The sequence below is a fragment of the Prionailurus bengalensis genome, chromosome E3 (genome assembly GCF_016509475.1).
Source record: "Prionailurus bengalensis isolate Pbe53 chromosome E3, Fcat_Pben_1.1_paternal_pri, whole genome shotgun sequence".
NCBI lineage: Eukaryota > Metazoa > Chordata > Mammalia > Carnivora > Felidae > Prionailurus > Prionailurus bengalensis.
Window position 1 is genome coordinate 19,991,608 of NC_057357.1, and position 19,200 is coordinate 20,010,807.

General features: G+C 53.2%; 1 protein-coding gene across 3 annotated transcripts in view; it reads right to left on the bottom strand.

The window, feature by feature from the left end:
* LOC122471525 (katanin interacting protein) overlaps positions 1-19,200 on the bottom strand; it is a 194,466-nt gene that overhangs the window by 134,980 nt on the left and 40,286 nt on the right. For all 3 annotated transcript variants that reach the window (XM_043560246.1, XM_043560244.1, XM_043560245.1), the window contains exons 3-4: positions 8,189-8,265; positions 40-209 (exon numbers count right to left, since the gene is read on the bottom strand). In XM_043560246.1, coding sequence (XP_043416181.1) covers positions 40-209; positions 8,189-8,265 — 247 coding nt within the window. The remainder of the gene's footprint in view (positions 1-39; positions 210-8,188; positions 8,266-19,200) is intronic.

Below are 19,200 nucleotides of genomic sequence, written 5' to 3' on the forward strand. Positions count from 1 at the left end.
AGCTAGCGCGTTGCAGGGGCCGGACGGGCCAGTGCTCACCGTGCGTCCCCTCGGCGTGTGAGGCGCTTCTGGTGAAGTCGGAGTGGACAGCTTTCCGGGGTGAGGTCTTCAGCTCAGAGTTGGCCCCGTTGACGTAGACGGAGAAGCCTTGTTCCAAATGCTCCAGTCTCAGCTGCATGGGGTCCTTGGATCTCAAGTGCTTTAGTATCCTGGAAGAGAAACGATCATTCGTGCCTCGTTCTAGGCGCCTGGGCCGCCCACCCCCGACGCGGCGGGGAGAGAACTACCACTCTAATGGGCAAAGCATCTTGAATCGGGAGGCCGGGTGGCGGGTGCCCAGCTGTTCATCGACAAACAGCCTGGAAGAGGCCCATTACGCACACGGAGAAGCAGCAAGGGGGAGACTGTTTCGGGCCCGGCAGGGGTGTTTCTGCTTTCGTTCTGAGGCTCAAACGCAGGTTAGCGGCGACGAAGGCACACGTCGCCCTCGCCCCGCAGTGGCTGAGACAGAAAGCAGGTGTGTGTGTGCATTGCCTCCACACAGCCTGGGTTTCCTGGGAGACCCCAACCTCATGCATCTCCACATTGTGTGGATAGTGGCAACTTCTCCAGCGTGCAACAAAACATGCTGGGTCTCAGGTCGTCAGCCTTTGCGAGAGATTTCCTAGAATATCTACGAAGCAGGAAGCATCCCGCGTCAGACCAGGCAGACTGACTCCTTTTGCTTCAGGAAACAAATGTGTTCTCAGACGCTCACCCCCCTGGTATCCCCAGTGTCATCATCTTATATTCCGATGCAGTGAAAGAACATATCAATGTAGGCTTTAATTCAAGATTAGTGATAGGATTATCACACCCTCTGGCTGAAAGGGTCTCGGCGTGAACATGGCTGGCCTCTAGTTCAAGTTTTCTTGAAAGCCTTGGGCCTTTCCCAACTATACTGTAGTGTCATAAAGAGCGTGCGGCAACTTTGTCAGCGCCCCCCCGCCCCGTCCCCGTCCCCTGCCCCGGGAGCCGCTCCCGGCTCCAAACCCCAGGGCCTCCACAAACGTCTCTGCGCCCTCCCGCGTCAACCGGATTTATTTCCGCACAGGAAGCGACGCGATCAAACCACACGGCAACAAGTGTGCATCCCCTTTGTGATTAAATAAGTTCCTACCAAACGAGCGAAATGTAAATGTTTTTAAAATATAGAAATAGCAATCACCTGGAGGGTGCGTACTAGGTGCCAAACTCTGTTCTAAATGCAGTGCGTATACGGGATCTGATGGTCGTCATTGGCGGTAGTTTTGCTGCGTAAAGTCACCGCAAACACTGAGTTGGTGACTAAAGAAACTTTGTCTCTAGGGCAAAACACGGGATTTGGTTCCCGCAAGCCTCCGTCACAGCATTTTCATCGACCGATCAGTACATAACCTTGCTGTACGTGAGTTTCGCTTTAAAGGCACCTTATTTAACGCGTAGTTGATGCGCTGACATCGAACTCACGGCCGGCAGCAGTGTTCTAACTCAGGCCTGACGGAAGCTCGTCCAACGCGTGTTATTTTCTCCTTAAGAGACATCATAGCCTTCTCGCGCTTGGGCACACGACACGGCACTTTAGCAACAGGCCCGGGGGCCAGTGTAAAACAGCAAAATCACCAACAAAAAGCATGAAAATGTGGAAAACGGGGTATACTGAGTATACTGCGAAAAAGATGCTTTGTCTTGGGGGGAAAGGGTTGGAACAAGAAGGTAGAGCGGTCCCGCGTTCTACCGAAGTTGGGAATGTGTGTGTCGCACAATGAAAATGTTTTACCCCTCTGCACGTGCCTTTGAATGACCACAAAAGCTCTGTAAATACTGACCTTGGGGTTACGAATAAATTTCAGGGAGTGGGTGAATTTGTATTCAGGGAACACGTGAATCATAAGGATTGACTGTATGAAGGCATTAATCTTCCCCCAACAACCCTATGGGGCAATTACTTTTATTGTCCCCAGGTAACAAATAAGAGAAGGGAGGCACAGAGAAGTTGAGTCATTTGCCCAAGGCCACACAGCTGGTATGGTGGCAGGGCTAGGATGAAAACGTAAGCAATCGGACTCAAGGCTCTACCACAGCAAAGACAACCTCTGAAGCTAGCCAGATGCTGAAACGGGCAAACTTAGACATTGCTGGTAACTCACAGAACCTTCTCAGAAAGTAATATGAAAATAGAGAAAATGCCATATGCTTGGTCTTTCCCCAGTAAGCCCATTTCGGCAAGACATTCTTTTTTTTTTTTTTTTTTTCTTTTCTTTTTTTTTTTTTTTGAGAGAGAGAGTGCGCATATGTGCGTGAGCAGGGTAGGGGCAGAGAGAGATAGAGGGACAGAGGATTTAAAGCACGCTCTGAGCCCGAGGTGGGGCTCAAACCCACAAACTGTGAGATCGTGACCTGAGCTGAAGTCGGACGCCTAACTGACGGAGCCACCCACGCGCCCCAAATCATTCTTGACCAGGAACAATGCTCGGTGCTTGGTCATAACAAAACCCAAATGTCCAAAACCGGGGAAGCAGAACCTGAGATCTCACGCAGCTGACGTCATTGCGTAGAGTGTGTCCAAACACGAGGAATTGCTTCTGACCGGTGGAGGGCGAAAAAGGCAGAATCAAAACGGTATGTGTGTGGTCAAGTGCAAAGTTGGAAAGAAGTGTGTCTGTGGACCCAGAGTGGGAGGTGATAAATGTGAGAATGCAATTAGCTGTTGAGGTAGGGTGGTGGCATTATGGGCGATTTCTTCGTTTGCTTTTTAAATGTTTCTCTAGCTGTTGACACATCCATCTTTTCAACAATCGGGGCAGGAACATTTATTACCGACTTCTTATCTCCTGCCAGGCTTGGAAGCCTGGGAGATGATTGTCGGGCGGGCAACAGCATAAAACAGAAGGAAAACACAAGTAACTAAGAGACGCTTTCCAAACACAGCAATAGTTGGAGTCTCTGGAGCAAACAGTCGGAGGTTTCAGTGGGTGCCCGGCAGCCCCCAGGGAGAGAGCACGGGGAGCCTGAGCCCGGGGAGGCCCAGAGAGTGGAAAGTCTGAGCACCCGGCCACAGACTGCCGGCCTCGACCTCCCTCCGGAGACCGCCCTGTCTCCTGATGCTATCCTGGTGGCTATGGTGGCATCCGTCACCCAGGATCTGGGACTGGCACTCGTGTGCGCGCTTCTGTATTTAAGCGGGACGATTTATGAAAATGTGGATTTACGAAACTGATAAATGGGGAGATAATTATCGAGAGTGTGAAAGGGATCGCTAAAGGAACTCCCTACTGCAGCCAAGCCTTCGGCGATACTCAGGCGGCACCAAAGAAAAGTGGTGGTTTTGGTTTGTTTTGTTTTTTTTTTTAATTGATAGCCTGCTTTGCATAAAAAGCTGCCCTCGGTGTAGACGACTGAGGATAATCAGATTCAGCCCCTGCCCTGTCGAAGACGGAGCCCCTGCCACCTGTGCCCCATCACGCTCTATTCTCCTGTGGCTCACTGCCTCACCCTACAGGATTCTGTCTGTGTGTCTGTTTATTCTCCCTTCTGACCGCCAGACTCTGACCCCCGGGCACGGGGTCCACGCGGAGTGGAATTCTCTCCATACTTATTTCTGGAACCGGCGGCTTCAAGGCGCCCAAGGTCTAGCAGGGGAGACAAAACATGGATGTGTGTGTATCCTGACAGCCGCCGTGGACCCAGTGCCCATCACAGGAACCCTTCCTGTCTTAGCCAGTAGTGACCTGTGGGGCCACCCTGAGGAAGCAGGGCACCCTGAGCTAGCACCGGGTGTCATGAGGGAGTGTGACGGGGGACATGAGGGGGTGGTCAGGGCACATGCAGGGGGCCAGCTGGCGAGAGGGTTCAGCCAGGCTCCAGGGGCAGTCACCTGGGTGTGACTGTGCCGGGGTTAATGGCTGAACCACCTTGGTCTCAGAGAGCTGTGGCCGCTGTGTGACCAGGCTGGCCACAGCAGCCCTTGGATCTCAGTCACCCCAGGGGGCACTCAAGGATTACCCGGAGGTCAGCTCCGGGAGAAGGTGTGTTTAACATTCAAATGACACCTGGGTGCCTAATCCTTCACCGGTCCTGGGATTAAGGTCCTACCATTGGCCTGTTTTATAGATGAATTTGCCCAAGGTCACAGAGCCCAGGAAGCAGCCAGGATTTAAATTCTGGTCCCGAGTCCATCTCCCAGCCACTGCTTCTGGTCTCCTCGCCAGGCTAGCATACCACAGGGGCTCTGAGCTAGCAGAGCGGTGGCTCCCACCTGGGGGCTTCCTGGAGGTGGTGGCGTTTGAGTCTAGCCTTGAAGGATGGAGAGGCGAAGGGCAGTGGTGCAGACCGCCTGCTGTTCCTCCCAGAGCCTGGGTGCTCGCAGGCTTGGGTGTTCGCCCTTTAGGCTGTCAGCATCCCCCATCCGCGTGGGGGGAAGTGGCAGACTGTGGGGGACAATGCTTCGCCCGGGGGAGGCTCTGCCGGTTCCTCGGCTTGTGTGACCTTGGTTGGGCAAATCCCGCCACCCCCGGGGCCTGTTCCCCTTCTGCAAAATGAGCCCCAGAATGCCTCCACCTCTTAGGAATGTCATGAGGATGGAGTGGGGTATCCGGCTGAGGCTCCAGCTCAGAGACTGGTCCATGCCAAGCCCCGTCGGATGCCAGCTCTCCCCTTCCTTCTCTCTCTTTTTAAATTTTTTTTTTTTAAATGTTCATTCATTTTTGAGAGACAGACAGTGAGAGACAGAGCGTGAGCAGGGGAGGGGCAGAGAGAAAGGGAGACACAGAACAGAACCCGAAGCAGGCTCCAGGCTCTAAGATGTCAGCACAGAGCCCCGACGTGGGGCTCGAACTCGCAAACAGCGAGATGCTGACCTGGGCCGAAGGCAGACACTTAACCGACTGAGCCCCCCAGGCGCCCCTCCCCAGCACTCCAGCCCTTGCTCTGTTGTGAGTCTGTCAGGCATGATGACATCTTTCATGAAGCTGAGTGACCAGAATCACTAAGTGTCCTCCGGGACGGGTTGTGCAGGGGTGACCCAGGGCAGTCACATCTTCCCTACCCCTCCCCCGGTCCTCTTGGAGCACATGGCCATTTTCTGCTTCCTCTGGTGCAGTTATAAATAGGTGGCCTTGTGCTCCCCTGCCACCCACCAGGGAGTTCCTCAAGGGCAAGGGCTGTGGGGTGAACACCTGTTCGTTTTTCCTCGCCAGCTACGCTCCCCCACCTTCCAAACCCAGCCCCTCAGATCCCCTCTGGCAACTGCCCCGTTCCTTCCCTTACTCCGTGTGGTGTGGGTGATGCTCACTCACTCCACCACCCAGCTTAAGGAGGTAGCCGAGGAGTGGCCAGTGAGACCATGGCACCTCACAGGCACAGGGGAGGCCTGGCTCGGGGCTGGGGCCGGAGCCCTCCTCTGCACTTCGGCCGGAACTATCAGGAAGGAAGTGCTCTCTCCTTCTCGAGGCAGGATGTCAGCGTGGGGCCTCCAGTGGCTGCCTTGGTAAAGAAAGTACAGACCTGGGATGCCTCCAACATGAGCTGAGTGCCTGGATACAGCTATGCCTGAAGCCAAAGTATTATCCTGGGCTTCTTTAATTTCATGAGCCAGTAAGTTTCCTTATTGTTTAAGGTCCATTTACCTTGGGTTTCTGTCCCTCGGACCTCAGGAGCATTAACTATAAAGCGTGTGCCCTCCTCAGCACAGGGTTCTCCTTCACACTGGTGGCAGTGCTAGGCACCGAGAAGGTACTCGGCGAAATCCTACCGGCTGTGTTCTGGGCCCGCCTCTCCTAGGGACTTGCTCCAATGATCGCACAGCCCTTTCTCAGGTCACAGGCAACCGCATAAGCAGGCTGGGTTTGCATCTCCCTCTATGCACAGGATAAAGCCCAGACACTGGTTCTCCACCGGGTCACAGAACCGGACTCCCAAGTAAACTGCAGTTTATTTCTGCAAAACCCCTCGCGGTGAAACTGGCAACCCCGGCAGGTTTCTCTCCTGCTGAGTACTTATGACCACGTCCGACAGAACGCGAATCCGAAAGTACGGCCCGGCCCCACCACTTCCGGGGGGTGTTGCCTCCGGCTTTCTTTTCTGTAAACTGGGTGCGATGGCTGCACCCACACCTCATCGGGGAGGGCGAGGATAAAATGCAACGATGGGGGCGAGGTTCCTGGCGCGCAGGCGGCAGCCCAGAAAAGGCGCCTCGAGAGCAACGCCCGGTGATAGCTCAGGGGGACGCCCCCTCCTCGTGCCTCCCTTCGGACGTGTTTCCAGCTCTACTTTCTGAGTCCCTGTCGTCAAGCCAGCTCCCTGCCGGTGACCACACGTTCCCCCAGTTTTACGGCAACTCCACGCGGACACGTTTCTTCATTGCCTTTGTGCCGCAACCTTGTCTCTGGATACTCTCCTCCATGCTGTCGGCTCGTACCTCTTTGGTTGCAATCTGCCGGTTAATGAGAAGCAACGTGCTCCTGAGAAACCACGACCCTGTCCCCCAGGGCGAGTCACGCGTGTGTGACCCAACGATCACCCAAATGTTCAGTGGCACCATCCGGTCTGCCAGCCATGGAATACAAACATCCTGCTCCGTGGCACTGATGATGATAAAAACCCACGTTGGGCTAACGAGCGCGAGCCTCCCGCTATGGTAGTTTGAGGTCGCCCCTGGGCTGGGCAGACGAGCAGAGAGCAGCCGGGCACAGGGGACGCTGCCTGGCATTTCTGGCTGTGCCTCGGGCCTTGATCCGTTCAAGGGTTTGCCACTAAGGGTCGTACTGCCTCACTGGGGGGCAGCTGGCGACTTGGGTGGGTGCTGTTAGAGATACTGGGGGTCTCGGTGGAAGTTAGTAAAGGGGCCGGCGGGCAGGAACGCTGAGCTATAGAACACGAAGGACTAAACCTGTGCATATAATATGCCACCAGGGCCCTGCCTGACGAGCACCGGGAGCCCCACCAGCCAGATGAGGGCGGGATGCACATGCAGGGTGACAACCCCCAGGCTCTCCTGCCTGCAAGACCCCAAGTTCATTCCCAGAACACAAACGCCCAGATCAGGGCCCCCTCCTCCTCACTCACGCCTGATCTGTTTTAGAGGCCCGTAGCATTCTTGTAGTTGTTTTGTGGGGGTTTTTTTGTTTTGTTTTCGAGAAAGAGAGAGAGAGAGTACAAACAGAGCAGGGGCAGAGGGAAAGAGAAAATCTTAAGCAGGCTTCACGCTCAGTGCAGAGCCCGACATGGGGCTCGATCCCATGAGCCTGGGATCACAAGCTGAGCCAGAAACAAGAGCCAGAAACGCTCAACCAACTGTGCTACCCAGACGCCCCCGTTTTGTGTTTTAATCTGAGTGCATTACCAACATTTTAAAACTCAGGAGATTTCACAACACAGAGCCAGACTTCCAGCTTCTCCATCAACCTCGGAGGATACGGACCCCTGGACCCGTGTGCCCACACACATCAGGTGGCCTGAGCGGAGCAGCATGGGAGTGAGAATTCCAGGTGCCCACGGTCTCCACCGAGCTGGTTTTGCTCACTGCCATCCCGCCCTCCGAGCATCTGAATTTGCGAACCCGGCCTAACGCGAGGCCCGGGGCCTGATGAACTTGCACAGGCCCTGCGAGGGCGCTGAAGACGGGACACCTCTTTCCAACCGGACCAGACCGCTCTGCCCTCAGTCACTAAACACTGCCTCCACCGCTGTGGGTTTTTTTTTTTTCAGGAGCTAGCCCTCCAGAGTCAAAATCAGTACGAACTTAACTTTCAACGACATATCGACCAACTTCAAACACAGACGGAAGGTGACTCCACCTTTATCTCACGGGGCAGGATTACAGGCTCAGGTTTCAAGGGGCCCGGCAAAGCCTGTAGGATCACAGACTGGGCTCTTCAGGTGACTGAGGCCCAGGCCCTGCCGGGTTCCGGCTTCTCGAGACAAAGCCACCTCCTCCCAGAACAGGAGCGGGGAGGCGAGAGGTGGTAGTTACGGGGAGAGCAGTTGGCTACAGTTCAAAGATGCAATTAAATCAGCGGATGGAGAACCGGGGGCTGGGACTACAGCTAAAATCCCAAGCCCCTGAGTGGAGGGTGACTACATACCATTCCTACGTGCAACAGAGCCCAAGTGCTGTTAAGCAATCTAAATAGGGTTTTTATGGGGCTGCCGTTGAGCAGCTTTATCTTACCGGTTCCTCTGCTGAAGCAATATTAAATACTCATCATGCTTCTCATCAAAGTCTGGTACCATGTCCTTAGTATAACCCTGAAAGGAAGAAACAGAGCAGTGTGATATCGGAATGCAGGGAATTGTTTACTGAGGCAGGAGAGGCCGAGAGGCAGAGGCGAGCTTGACGAGGGCCCAGCTCTCTGGGCGCGTCGCTCTGGCGACCCAGAGCCCCAGAGATCGCCTGATGGCCCGGTGGGCCTTCCGCGTCCACAGCTAACAGTCTACAGAAAGCAGGAGGCTGAGTCCCCAGCCTCAACACTGTCCTTCCCTCCCATGCCCTCTAAAATCGGACTAGGTTTGAGCTTTACCGTTTTCTCCACACTCATTATTTATTTATCTGAATGATCATAATCAGATGTACCCCAGATCTGTTGTTTCAGGAAGGATCTGATTGTTCTCTTGCCACGGCAAGAGAAACGCACGCTTATTAAAAAAAAAAACCCAGTCGCTACAAAAACATAGGACCCAGACAGTGAAGGCTCCTTGAGGAGCAGACACTTGTGGTTTTATGCCCCCTTTTCAGGCAACAGAACTCTGGGTTTCCTTCAGAGAACCCTTCGGCCCCTTTTTTCAGTTCACTGGCTTCCGGAGATGCCCTTGGAAGTTCCTTTGGTCTGCGGCTGAGCCAGGGCCCATGTCGGGTGCTCGAAAGTCAGCTCTGGGACGTTGCAGATACTCTTCGGGGAAAAGCTGTTTTCTTTCCACGGGGGTGCCAGGCTGCTGAGACACAGGCCTGGAACTGTCTGAGAACGAGGTCAATGGGGGAGACAGCAGGCGTGAGAGATGGAAAGGAGATCCCTAATGTCATAACCTGAGACCCTGGGTCCACTCATGTATGAACAAGTATCTGGACAATTCAGCTATTGCTTGAGAAGTTTCTGCTGAGTTTCTGTCATGTGCAGCCAAAAGAATTATGTCATATATGCCACAATCTGACCATTAGAGATAACCCCTATTACAATTTTTTACAGCTTTATGGAAGGATAATTCAGGTAAAATAAACTACACATATTTAAAGTGACATATGTATATGCCAGTAAAACCCCCATTATAATTTGATACATATACCCTTAGATGTTTGTCTTTAGAATATACGTATATATACATATTTATAAAATACACATGCAAACACAGACATTCTTTTTTTTTTTTTTTTAAGTTTATCTATTTTTGACAGAGACAGAGCGAGCGTGAGCTGGGGAGGTGCAGAGAGAGAGAGGGAGACACAGAATCCGAAGCAGGCTCCAGGCTCCGAGCTGTCAGCACAGAGCCCGACGCGGGGCTCGAACTCACAGACCACGAGATCCTGACCTGGGCCAAAGTCGGATGCCCAACCGACTGAGCCACCCAGGCGCCCCTACAGACATTCTTTCAAACAAAAATAGGATCATCCTGTAAACAACGCTTTGCCATTTTCTACGTTTCTTAAATAACTTTTTTCGCCAAGGGATGGATTAGAGAGGCAATATCAGCTTGGTTCTAGTCACAAGTTACATGGATTAAGTTTTAAATGGCAAGTAAGACATTTGTAATAGAAATGCAATTTGTGTGAAAATCCTAACTACGACCATGGGGAGAAGAGAAAATCCCCATCATTCTCTTCTTCTCAAAAGCTGGCTTCAACACCATTATTCTACCACAACCCCATCCACAGGTGACCCATAACCTCCTTAACCAAATATAATAGCTCTTCCCACATTCATCCTTTCTAGCTGCTCTGGGCCAGGGGGGACTGCTGACCATCCCCCTCCCATCGTCCCCAGATTCTCCTCCTTCAGCTTCTGCAGCTGTAAATGAGCCTCCCTCCCCTCCGATGCCTTGTCTGACTTCCTTCCCCCTTGGCCCCAGTTGGGGATGGTCACTGTTTCTGTCCGTGTCACCCTTCTGTGTCTCCCTCCTCCATTTTCTCTTTCCAGAGGAAAGAGGACGTTTTCAGGGCACCCAAGGTCACTCCTGGTCCAGGGCTGACAGTCCGATCCCCCTTTCTTGTCCTTTTTCCTTTCTTTAAAAAAAAAAAAAGTTTATTTATTTTTGAGACACACAGAGAGAGCGAGCGAGAGAGAGAGCGTGAGCACAAGCAGGGGAGGGGCAGTTAGAGAGAGAGGGGGACAAATAATCAGAAGCCGGCTCTGCACTGACAGCAGAGAGCCCGACGCGGGGCTCAAACTCACGAACGGTGAGATCGTGACCTGAGCTGAAGTCGGACCTCTTCTCTGTCACCCCCACCACACCCCCCTCTCTCGAGGTCCACCCGGGGACAGGATGAAGTCCTCCTCATCTCCCATCTTCTTTCCTGTTCTGATGTCCCTGAAGCCTCTTGAGTTTTACCCGGGTTTTCCTGCTTGCTCATCTGGCCAAACAATCAGGAAGTGGGGACTAATAAGGAATTTAAATAAACAAACTAGCAATAGCTGACCCCATTCTCTTATTACCCTGGCTTCCTGAGATGCCCAGACAGGGTACTTTGTCCTCTCTGGGACCCAGCCCTGCCTTGTCCTGAAAGGGAGAAACACTCGTACACCATCAGCCCTCAGAGAGCGGGTTGCAGGACAACGGGTCTGGGGAGGATTTCTCCCTCCTTTCCAGAATAACACGGGTCTGAGGCAGACAGTTCATGAGCATTTCCATACACATGATTCTCCTTTGATCTTCGAAGGAGCCCTGGAAGCGGTTATTATTACCCCATTTAAGATACAAAGAAACCCATCTCATGCATCTTCCCGAAACACGCATCCTACTCCGTGGCAATTTACATAACCATTTTGAAATATCAAAATGACCACTGATGTACTATGGTGTGGAATGAACAGTCAATGACATTTTAAGATGAAATACGAGATGACAAAGAGATCTCAGCGTGGGATGGGCTGCCCGGGGCCTTCACCTCAAACCCCCCCCCGGGAATGCATTTATTCGCCTCTGCCAGGAGAGAGAGGTCCTCACAAAGACTTGAACGGCCCAGACGCGTGTCCAGCCAAACTTCTCACCAGCCCCATGTTTCTCAAATGCTAACTGATGTGCCTATCAATCACCTGGGGACTGCGGAGAAACTCTGACTCGCAGGTTCTGACTCGGTAGGACTGGGGAGGGCCCAAGGCTGCATTTCTAACCAGCCCCCAGGCAATGCTCTGGGGCCCACGTGGAGAAGCAAGGCCCAAGCCCAGACCACCTCTAATCGGAAGGTCTCTGAACTTGAGCCGGGAAGAACAGGAGCTTGGAGACCAGGCCCGGCGCTGGGTCCCCGCACTGACATCGGTTTACTCCCCTGTTGAAATAGAAGTAATAACAATACCTGTGTGGTTGCCTTTTTGTCTCTTGCATAGGGTTAAACATGGGTGGGAAACAGTAGCAGTGGAAAGGGCTTAGTCCAGTTCCAGCATTTAGAATGTTCTCAGGGAGGGGCTCCTGGGTGGCTCAGTCCGTTAAGCAGCCGACTTTGGCTCAGGACGTGAGGTCGCGGGTCGTGAGTCCGAGCCCCACATTGGGCTCTCTGCTGTCGTCAGCACAGAGCTGATTTCGGATCCTCCGTCCCCCTCTCTCTCTCTCTGCCCCTCCCTGGCTTGCGCGTGCGCTCTCTCTCTCTCTCAAAAATAAACACTGGGGCACCTGGGTGGCTCAGTCGGTTGAGCAGCCAACTCCTGATTTCGGCTCAGGTCATGATCTCACAGTTCGTGGGATCAAGCCCCCCCCCACCCCCGTCCCTGCGGAGCCTGTCTCGCCTTCTCTCCCCTCTCTCTGCCCCTCCCCCACTCGCGCTCTGTCTCTCAAAATAAATAAACTTTGAAAAAACAAACAAAAAAGAGACCTTTCTCTGTGACTATTAGTTACGTTTACATTCATTCGTAGAGCTCCATTATCTAAGGAGCGCTATCTCAGGCTACTCCCCATCCAGGCTCATTCCTACCCTGCCGCCTTTTCCATTCTACTCCCTTATGCAGAAATCCACCCCTGTCCTCTCCAGAGCCCAGCTGAGTTCCCAAAGTCTCCCCGAAGCCTTCCCTCGCCACCCTCGCCCCTGCTCCCTGCAGCTCCTGCAGCTCGTGCTGAAACCCTGCAATTAGCGTTAAATTACATACAATACAGTGAGAAACAGTACATAATTAAGGGCTAAGTTGTTAGCATTTAACTATGTATGTTGCTCACTAATTATCTGGGGATTTGGAGACTTTGGGGGGTGAGCCCTGAACTCTGCTACCTACCTTTGGGGAGCCTCAGTTGCCGCGTCTGTAAATGGGGGACAATACTGTCTACCTCCCAGGGCTGCTCTGAGGATCAACTAGGAGACAAGCAGGAGTGTTTCAGGATCCTTCTTATTGATTCCACAGCCGGACGATCAAGTCTGGGGCACAGTCGCAGCCTCCCAGCATGCAGCTACCGAGCGCCACCACGGCTCACCCTCACTGCAGCCCTGGTCAGACACCAGATGCTGACTCCCCCCCACCCCGCGCCGCGCACTTCGCTTTGCCGAGGCTTTATTCGTCCGGCTATAAAATGGAGGCGTTTGCATCCAAGGCGCCTCGCGGAGGAGTGAGGACCTTGTAAAGCGCCAAGTTTATCATCGCTGTTTTTCAGCAAACATTTATAAGCGCTCACTGCGTGGCTGTTACATATGCAATGAGGGTTTGACAAAAGCTTGGACCCACTGTGTGTACTCGCCTATCAGCTGCACCCGACGGCCAGTCAGGGACCCGCACTGTGTGGTCCTACTGTGCACCGCGTCCGGGGAACACGCACTAGCCAGGGGCCCCTAACAGCGGGGATGTGCAGGGGGTTCAAGGAACATGTATTCAGTTGAGTGCACAAGGGTATTCTTCTGGGAAGAAAGTCCATAATGTTCATCAGATTACCAAAGGCATCTGAGCCCCCAAAAGAGAGACAAACGATCGTAACAAAATGTATAAAATGGGATGCCAAGGTTTTGAAGGAGGGACCTGAGAAGGCTCCCAAGGGCATGGCCAGGCCCCAGTCTCCACAGAGAAACAGTAGGAACCCCCAAACCTGACCACTTCTCTCCACCTCCCGGCCACCACCCTGGTTCAGCTCGCCCTCCCTGGCCTCCCGCTCCTGCCCTCACCCCTGCAGTCTGCTCTCCCTGCCACAGCCAAGGGGTGCTGCTGAAAGCTGAGTCCAATCATGTCACTCCTCTACTCCAGATTCTGCATGGGTCTCCGAGGCCACCAGGCCTCCGCTCACGTGTCTGACCCACCTCCTACTGCTCTACCCCTCCTCCCCATTCCAGTACCCTTGACGTTCAGCACGCTCCCTCCTCAGGGCCTTCGGATCACCAGTGCCCTGGCCCCCTCCCCAGGCATGGGGTACTCTTCTCCCAGGTAAGTACCCAGGCTGCTCACGCCCTTCGAGGCTTGCCTCACATCTTACCTCCTCCTGTCTCCCTGGCCACCCTGTTTATAATTGTGAGCTGTGCCTCACACCCCCACTCCCAAGCCCCACTAACACACTATTTTATCTTGTTTATTACACCTTTTAGGTATTGATTCCATGAAGGTGGACTGGGTCTGTTTCGATCGCTTGTGTATTCCAAGCCACCAGGACAGTGCTTGGCACACACTTCGCCCTCACTAAATACTGGTTGAGGGGCGCCTGGGTGGCTCAGTCGGTTAAGCATCCAACTTTGGCTCGGGTCATGATCTCGCGGTCTGTAAGTTCGAGCCCTGCATCGGTCTCTGTGCCGACAGCTTGGAGCCGGGAGCCTGCTTTGGGTTCTGTGTCTCCCTCTCTCTCTGACCCTCCCCCGCTCGTGCTCTGTCTCTGTCTCTCTCAAAAATAAATAAACATTATGGGGCGCCTGGGTGGCTCAGTCGGTTGGGTGTCCAACTTCGGCTTAGGCCGTGATCTCCTGGTCCGTGAGTTCGAGCCCCGCGTCGGGCTCTGTGCCAACAGCTCGGAGCCTGGAGCCTGCTTCGGATTCTGCGTTTCCCTCTCTCTCTGACCCTCCCCTGCTCATGCTCTGTCTCTGCCTCTGCCTCTCTCTCAAAATAAATAAACATTAAATAAATAAATAAATACTGGTTGAATGAGTGAATAAATAAGGAGACACATGAGCTGGGATTTTAAAGTTGAAACATTTCCTGGGTCACAAGGAAAGGGAAAGGCATTCCAAGCAACAGCAGCGGCACTGGGCAAAAGTCTGAAAAAGCTTGACGTGTTTGCGGACTGGCCAGAAGTTGGGTCTGACAAGAGGTAGGTGCCCAGGATGTGCGAGTTAACTACGGCTCAGGGTCTGAGGAGTTTGGACGTGACACGGAAGCAAAGTGTCACTGCCACTACTATGAGCCTCATCGTCTTTATCCCTGATGCTGGCCCTGGAGACAGTGCAGAATCTTATCGGTGGCCATACTATTAATTCTCTTTGGGGGGAAACAATGGAATTGGAAAGAAATGCCAAGAATCAGTTATGTTTAAAGGTGCTCGACCGCGTCTGTATTTCAGGGATCACAGATTCCTCTGCGGCCGGGATATTGGAATTCTTTCTGAACAGGGGTGATTTAGCAAGCGCCAGTACCCGCTGCATTAACAAGCGGCTGAGAGTGGTGGAGTTGGTTTCCAGGGCTCCCGAATGTTGGGGACCTAGCCTTGCTGGTGTCAGGTCCCAGCAGAGAACAATCACTTTGGAGGGTTTCATAATGAGGTTGTGAAAACACTGTGTCTGGGGGCACGGCAGGGGTCCTAGAGCACTTTCACACACCTGAGTTCCTCCTCCTCCCCCCCCCTGCCTCCTCTCCGCCCCCCCCCCCAAGGCTCCTGTCGCACCCCAGGGACAATTTAGGAGGCAAGCCCATGCTCCAGGTTACAGGGGCCTCGCTCTGCGGGCAGCCTTAGCTGCCATTTATTATGCTCTCTGCGGGTGCTTATTGTGGCTGTCTGCAATAATGCTATGGTCAATAATGCTACGCCCATTTTACAGAGGAGGAAACTGAGGCTCTGAATGCTGGGGCAAATTGCCTAACGGCCACAAAGCATCTAAGTGGGGCTAATACACATCTGTTGTTTGTGTCAGCTCAGCATCTATTCATTTCCTTCTGGTTACAACACCTCGATCTTCCTCTGGGAAACCACCTCTCCTCCACTCCCCATCCACGCGGTGTGGATGGAAACAGCACCCCCTTGGTGGACACGTGACCTAGGCCGGGCCAATCAGGGTATTCCATCTCCCTGGCCATGTGATCGGCTCAGGGCTAGGCGTGCGTCCCAAGCCAGGCCGACAGACTCAACTAAGGGATTGGCTGAATCGGCTGGAAAAGTCCCTGGGCCTCTTGCCCTGGAATTATTAGCTGATAGGAGCACAGAGCTACCAGGGAAGGAGTCATTGTTGTCAACTGATTGGGTTCACCCTTGTGAACATCCTTATATGTTCCATGGAGATATCTGTCCAAGGGTGACAGCAACACGGGCAGCCGAATTGAGGACAGAAAGAGACCACATAGAAACTAGATCCTCTTAACCGTGTTTAATCCCCCGTATCCAGCCATGCCTGAAGCCAGCCCTACATTGGACTTTTTAGTCACATTTCTTTCTTAACTGGAGCCACTTTGAAGTGGAGGGGTGGGGAGGCGAGAGAGAGAGAGAGAGCTAGAGAGAGAGAGAGAGAGAGAGAGAAAGATTTACCCCTGAGGGAATTCTGGGTGGCACAATGGTAGAGCCAATACTCAGGGCTGTCTAAATCCCAAGTCTCACCTAGGGCTCAGAGAAGTGTTTAGTTAGAGGATTCAAATGATACCTTAAGGAATGTGCCCGATGATGACCCACAGTAAGAGATGATCCAAATGTATCTCAGAGTACGAAACTCCTATTCTCCCTTCAAAACCCAGCCCAGTACCAACTCCTCCGTTCTCCTAGTGATTCTGTTCTTTATGTCCCCATGTTGTATAGTCGTGAGCCCTTAATGCATATCACTTGAATGGAAGAGTGTAGGTCTGAGCTTCCTTTGTACTGTTCTTGCTAACATAACAGGTGACCTCCTATCCTCAAAACAGGAACCCAAAATGCTCTGCATTCAGGAGGCTACAAAAGAAGCCTAAAGCAACGGCTGATACTGCCCCCTAGGGGTGGAACGAAATACGGCAAGGCACCGCAACAAAGATTTGAGTTTCTCATGCCCTGGGCAGACGGGGTAACAAAATCACAAGCTACACACACACCAGATGGATAATCAAAGGAAGAGTTTGGGTTATTTCTCAAACACCTTGGGCTTACATTTATCACGTCACTGACCTGCTATGTACCATTCCTGATTGGTACCAATCATATGGTACCAATACGCACCCGGAGATTTTATCCTTGGTTCCAGGGCTTGTAGAACGTTAGGGCAGATCCAGAATCCAGGATTTCCTCCAGGACTCCAGGACCCAATAAGCTGTACCTTTGTAAAAATGCTTTCCTTACATGCCTATCTAAATAAATATCCCCGTACGTATCTGCTAGAAAATAATGAACATGTCTTTTTAACTCTCCGAGAAGTGTTCTCGTCAGACTGCAACGTGTATCATGAACTGTCTTTCAGGCCGGCAAATCCAGGTTTTCTCTTTGTAATCTGCAGTGGGTTTACTTTAAAAAGGAAACTTTATATTAATGCCATAAACGGAAAATCAGGATCACTGGCCATAAATAGAAGGCAGACATAAATACGGACCTACTAAAATAGCACATGGTTTACGAGCCACCTACAGAGCCGTGGAAGCATACAAGCCACACGCTGGGAACCTCCCCACAACCCTGCAAGGTGGACGGCACTGACTTCCTTTTACAAATTCATTTGCTCGCTCAATATTTGTCGAACGCCCATTCTGGAGACGCGCAGTGAGCACATCAAAGTCTCTGCTGTTACATTCTAATGAGAGGAGACAAGCGATAAAAAAAAAAAGAAAGAAAGAAAGAAAGAAAGAAAGAAAGAAAGAAAGAAAGAAAGAAATAGGTAGTGTGTTGGATGGTGCTAAGCTAAGTGCTGGGGAGAGTGAAAGGCAGAGAAGGGCAGGCGAATGGGGGAGGGGGCCAGGGGGGAAGGTGCTATTTTAGCCAGGGGGTCAGAGAAGGCCTCTGGCAAGGCAACCTTCAAGAGAAGGCTGAAGGGAGTGAAAGGGAAAGTGTGGGGATCTGGACAAAGGGGTTTTCCAGGTGGCAGGAACAGCAAGTGCAAAGGCCCTGAGGCGGGAGCGTGATGGCATGTTTGAGGGCACCTAGGTTGGAAGGGAGCCAGGATGGGCTGAGGCTGCTCCCACCCTCCTTCCTGAGGAGAGCTCTGGAGGGGGCTGAGGCTGGCGGTACCCCTGGACGCATCAAGGGAAGAAAAGAGGCCTGCCTGCTTTCGCACTCCTGGGCTTGTGCTAAACTGACTCGGGCAGCTGTTAGCCGTGAGAGCCTCTCAGTCAGGAAGGACAGGCCCCTTGGCCTGCTGGGAGGAGACAGGCAGCCTGGCCGGGATCTTCTCTTCTCCAATCTCTGCTGCCACCACTCGATTTGCTTCGGAGAACTTTTCCTTCTAAGGGAACGAACCTCCCACAGGGTCCATCCATCCCCGGGTTGGGTTGCGAGAAAGGACGCTCACCGCTCAGGCAGAAGCAGCCCCCAACCCCCTGAAGAGGGGGGAGCACTCAGGGGCCCCTTCCTATTTATTCAACAAATATTCCTTGAGCTTCTCCTACGGGTTGAACACTGCGCGCCAGAGACAGACGGAGACGGATGGGGTCTGGCTCCACCACCCTCCCTGACCTCATTCCCACCTCCCTTGCCCCCCACCTCCACCTAAAAGTCCTTCTGGCAGTTTCTCAGAAGCCAAGCTGCTGCTAGAAGTTTTCCTCCTTGCTTGTGGGCACATGTGGCCCTTCCCGGGGCCCTCTCCTGACTGCCCAGGCCTTCAGTTTTTCTCCCCTCCCGGGAGGGTAGGGCCCGTGCCCACACTCACCGTTGTACCTCTCAGCCCCGGACCAGTGCCTGGCACCCACAAGAAGCTCACAGAGTGTTGTGGGAAGGAAGGAACAGAAAGAAAAGAAGGAAAGGGAAGCAGGAAGACCAGATCCCTGTCCAAGAACTTAGCGGGGCGGCCACTGAGAGACAACTGCTTGGATGCCGTGGGCTAAGTGCCACAAAGGGGAGGCACAGATGCCAGGGGCCGGTGGGTAGAGTGAGGAATGCCTGGCATCACTCGGGGCTGGGCAGTCTCTACAGAGGAGAGGATACAGCACTGAATGGTAGGTGGATGGGGGAGGGCAGGGGAGGGCCGGGAAGGGCATCCAGGCAGGAAACAGGGAGCTTATCTTGGGGTTGGGATGGAGAACGCTCAGAGCACCTTGGTTTGATCCCAGGGGGTCTGACATTCCAGGTCTGCTTTAGGCTGGTGAAGGGCAAAGCCCACAGTGCCCGTGACAGGTGCTGGCAGGGGGTGGGGAGGGGGGGAAGTGGGCAGGGAAACCTCATGCTCAAGCCTGGGCAGCACAGTGGGCTGGGAGGCCCAAATTCCATGTCCCCTCACATGCTACAGTTAAAAGTTTTGGAATATAGGGGCACTTGGGTGGTTCAGTCGGTGAAGCGTCCGACTTCGGCTCAGGTCACGATCTCACGGTCCGTGAGTTCGAGCCCCGCGTCGGGCTCTGTGCTGACAGCTCGGAGCCTGGAGCCTGCCTCCGATTCTGTGTCTCCCTCTCTCTCTCTGCCCCTCCCTGACACATCCCTCCCCGCCTCAAAAAATAAACATTAAACATTTTTTTTTTAAGTCCTGGAATATAAAGGAAGCAGTTCGTGTTAGCTCCCTCCCCCCATCCCTCCCCCCCCCCCCCCCCGACCACGCCGGAGCGTGATCAGTTTCTTCCTTCTCTCTCTCCCCATGTCCCCCCTCCTTCCGTTCCTCAGGTTTGCATCTTTCAGGCTTACTGAGCACCTCCCAGCCCCTGCCAGGACAAGTCCCCTTGCCTTACAGACCTGACAGTGTAGTGAGGGGGGCCGATCCTCAACAAATGA